We start from the raw sequence: 2,301 nt of genomic DNA, 5'->3' as shown, positions 1-2,301 counted from the left end.
GGGGCTTTTTGGAATGCAAACTGACTACATAAGTGGCAAGGGACACTCATCATTTAACCATGGGTCATATTTTAATTGTGCATTTTCTCCCTCCCTTTCTTTTTAATACTAGCCTATGGCTACCATCTGATTAACCAAAACAGATGCTGGTCCTCTGCATGAGGAAAGTCCCTTTCCCCTCATTGCACTGTTGCTGCATGTGAGGTCTGTTCTTCCCACTTTCTTCTTTTCCCTCTTACTCTACTACTACTTGTGGATTTCAGAGGTGGGGCCTCTAGTTCTCTTACCAACTCTCCTTCCACTCTGTGTTAGGGAGATATCTTATGCACCTGCCATCTTCTCTGGCACATTTGTCTCTCTAAAAATATAAAAAGCCACATCAATGTCTACCAGAGTGACCCGGAACAACACATGGGGTCTGGGTTTTGTGGACAAGGATGAGCAAAGAGACCACTACATAGTTCGAGTGGTTTTACCTTGAAATTACTTTGGCCAGGCATGAGGAACTAATGCTGTCAGCCTCTGTCTTCCCTTTGACTAATGAAGATCCTAGTTAAAAGACTTCCACTCTTTGTTTTCTACTCTAGATATTTGTTTGATTTTGCCTCAACCAGAGAAACACTGTTGTAGACACCATAAATTGTGCTGAAAACAGAATGGGTACCAGAGGCAGACGCTCAGCAGCCAGGCCCTTGGGTGCTTCTCAGAGTTTGTGCTCAGCTCCCCCTGCAGTTTCTGCCACTGTGTCACCCAAAGCACAGTAGTACACAGCCGAATCTGAATCTTGGATGGAGGCTTTTTCCAAGTTGAAAGAAGTGGCTTCTTTATTGTATGTGGCTTCAAAACCTTTGTTGCTGACCTTATCATTGGCCTTTACAGCTTTCAGGAGGAGCTGTAGACCTTCTCCAGGGTATTGAACATACCAGAAAAGAGCAGGGTATGCTATGGTTGTAGCTGAGTAAGTGCAGTTTATAGTCAGCAAAGCCCCTTCTGACATGGTCACATGGCTTTCCATCTGGGTCACTGAGTCTGCATGAGTTCTTCCTTGAGGGGAAAAGAGAACTGTGTCAATTTGGTGATAAAACTCTCAGATAAATTCATGGTTAAAGAGTATTCTGACACAATAGAAGAAAGAGTCCAAATTTTAAAAGGCATTTCACTTACCAAGTATCAAGAGCATCACAGTTACTAAGGCTGGAGAGGCATCCATCTTTTGAGAGTCATTTAAATAATGTTCTTTCCTGATTCTTAAGCTGAAGGATGTTGAAGTCATAGTGAAATGATGAACCTAAACCTACAATCCACACAGGAAGTGAGCTAGTGTTAGGGAGCTGCACCCCCTAGTGGGCAGGGACTAACCTGGGGAGAATGATTTCTTTGACTCCTTCTAGAATTCAGCTGTGTTCTCATCCCTGACATTATTCATAAGCACACATTCAAGGAGCCTTTGTAAATCTAATGCACAGGTATAATAACCACTAAGGTCTTCTTTATTTTGGGGATTCTACCTGACATGTAAATGCTTTAGTAGACCATCCAAGGGTGTCTCTGTAGCCTAGAAGTTATCAATATAGGCATTTTAACACAGGCTGTTATAAGCACAGGTATCAATTGTTGGCCAACCTATAATTCATGAAAGTCATGAAAGCATTATAGAAAGTAATCAGAAATCAAGTTGTTATTGAGTGACTCTATATTTTTTTATCACTGTACCCTACATATAGAGCACTAATTGACATTTACTAGGTGCACAATTCAAATTTGTTAAATGAAGCCTAAAACATGACTAGGTGGCCTTGGTTGAGAAATCACTAGGGGAAAGATCATGATTCTTGGAGCTCTTTCTCCACAGATTCAGATAAAGGAGCTCCTGAGACCAGAGTCAACCTGTTAATAGCTTCTCAGCTACAGACACAAGTAAAAATTTGAGGCCCAGATATCATTTGGAAGCCAGATGCAGAAATGCAAGCATCACATGGTTTCTCTCATATGAAGAAACTTTAAAAAGTAAACAAAAATGATCTAAAAGTATAAAAGTGACTATCAGAAGATGAAGGGGACTGGTGGGAGTGCTCATGGTACAGTGTAATGGAGAGTTAAACAATGGAGAAGGGAACAGGATCAAAGCACAATATATTCATGTGTGGAAATGTCACAGAGAAATTCATTAAAATTTAAACAATTGATATATAGTAATAATTATACTTTTTAAAAGAAAAAATGATATCCAGGCCCAAATATTATTGAGTTCACACAGCCCCTCCTCTCCACCACCTTCCATCAGCCTTCCCAGTCACATTG

At 40.7% G+C, this 2,301-nt stretch overlaps 1 gene segment (V, D, J or C); it reads right to left on the bottom strand.

Moving 5' to 3' along the window:
* Nucleotides 1–331: 331 nt before the first annotated feature.
* On the bottom strand, nt 332–1,263 carry LOC124090474 (T cell receptor alpha variable 9-2-like). The segment is given in 2 exon segments: nt 332–1,044; nt 1,165–1,263. Coding segments are annotated over 2 exon segments (387 nt in total).
* Nucleotides 1,264–2,301: the final 1,038 nt, after the last annotated feature.

This window comes from Marmota monax, unplaced genomic scaffold (genome assembly GCF_021218885.2).
Source record: "Marmota monax isolate L192 unplaced genomic scaffold, Marmota_monax_Labrador192_F-V1.1 WCK01_AAM20220418_F8-fsc00017, whole genome shotgun sequence".
Classification (NCBI taxonomy): domain Eukaryota; kingdom Metazoa; phylum Chordata; class Mammalia; order Rodentia; family Sciuridae; genus Marmota; species Marmota monax.
Note: the sequence above shows the minus strand (reverse complement) of the source record. Positions and strands in the feature narration are given on the sequence as shown.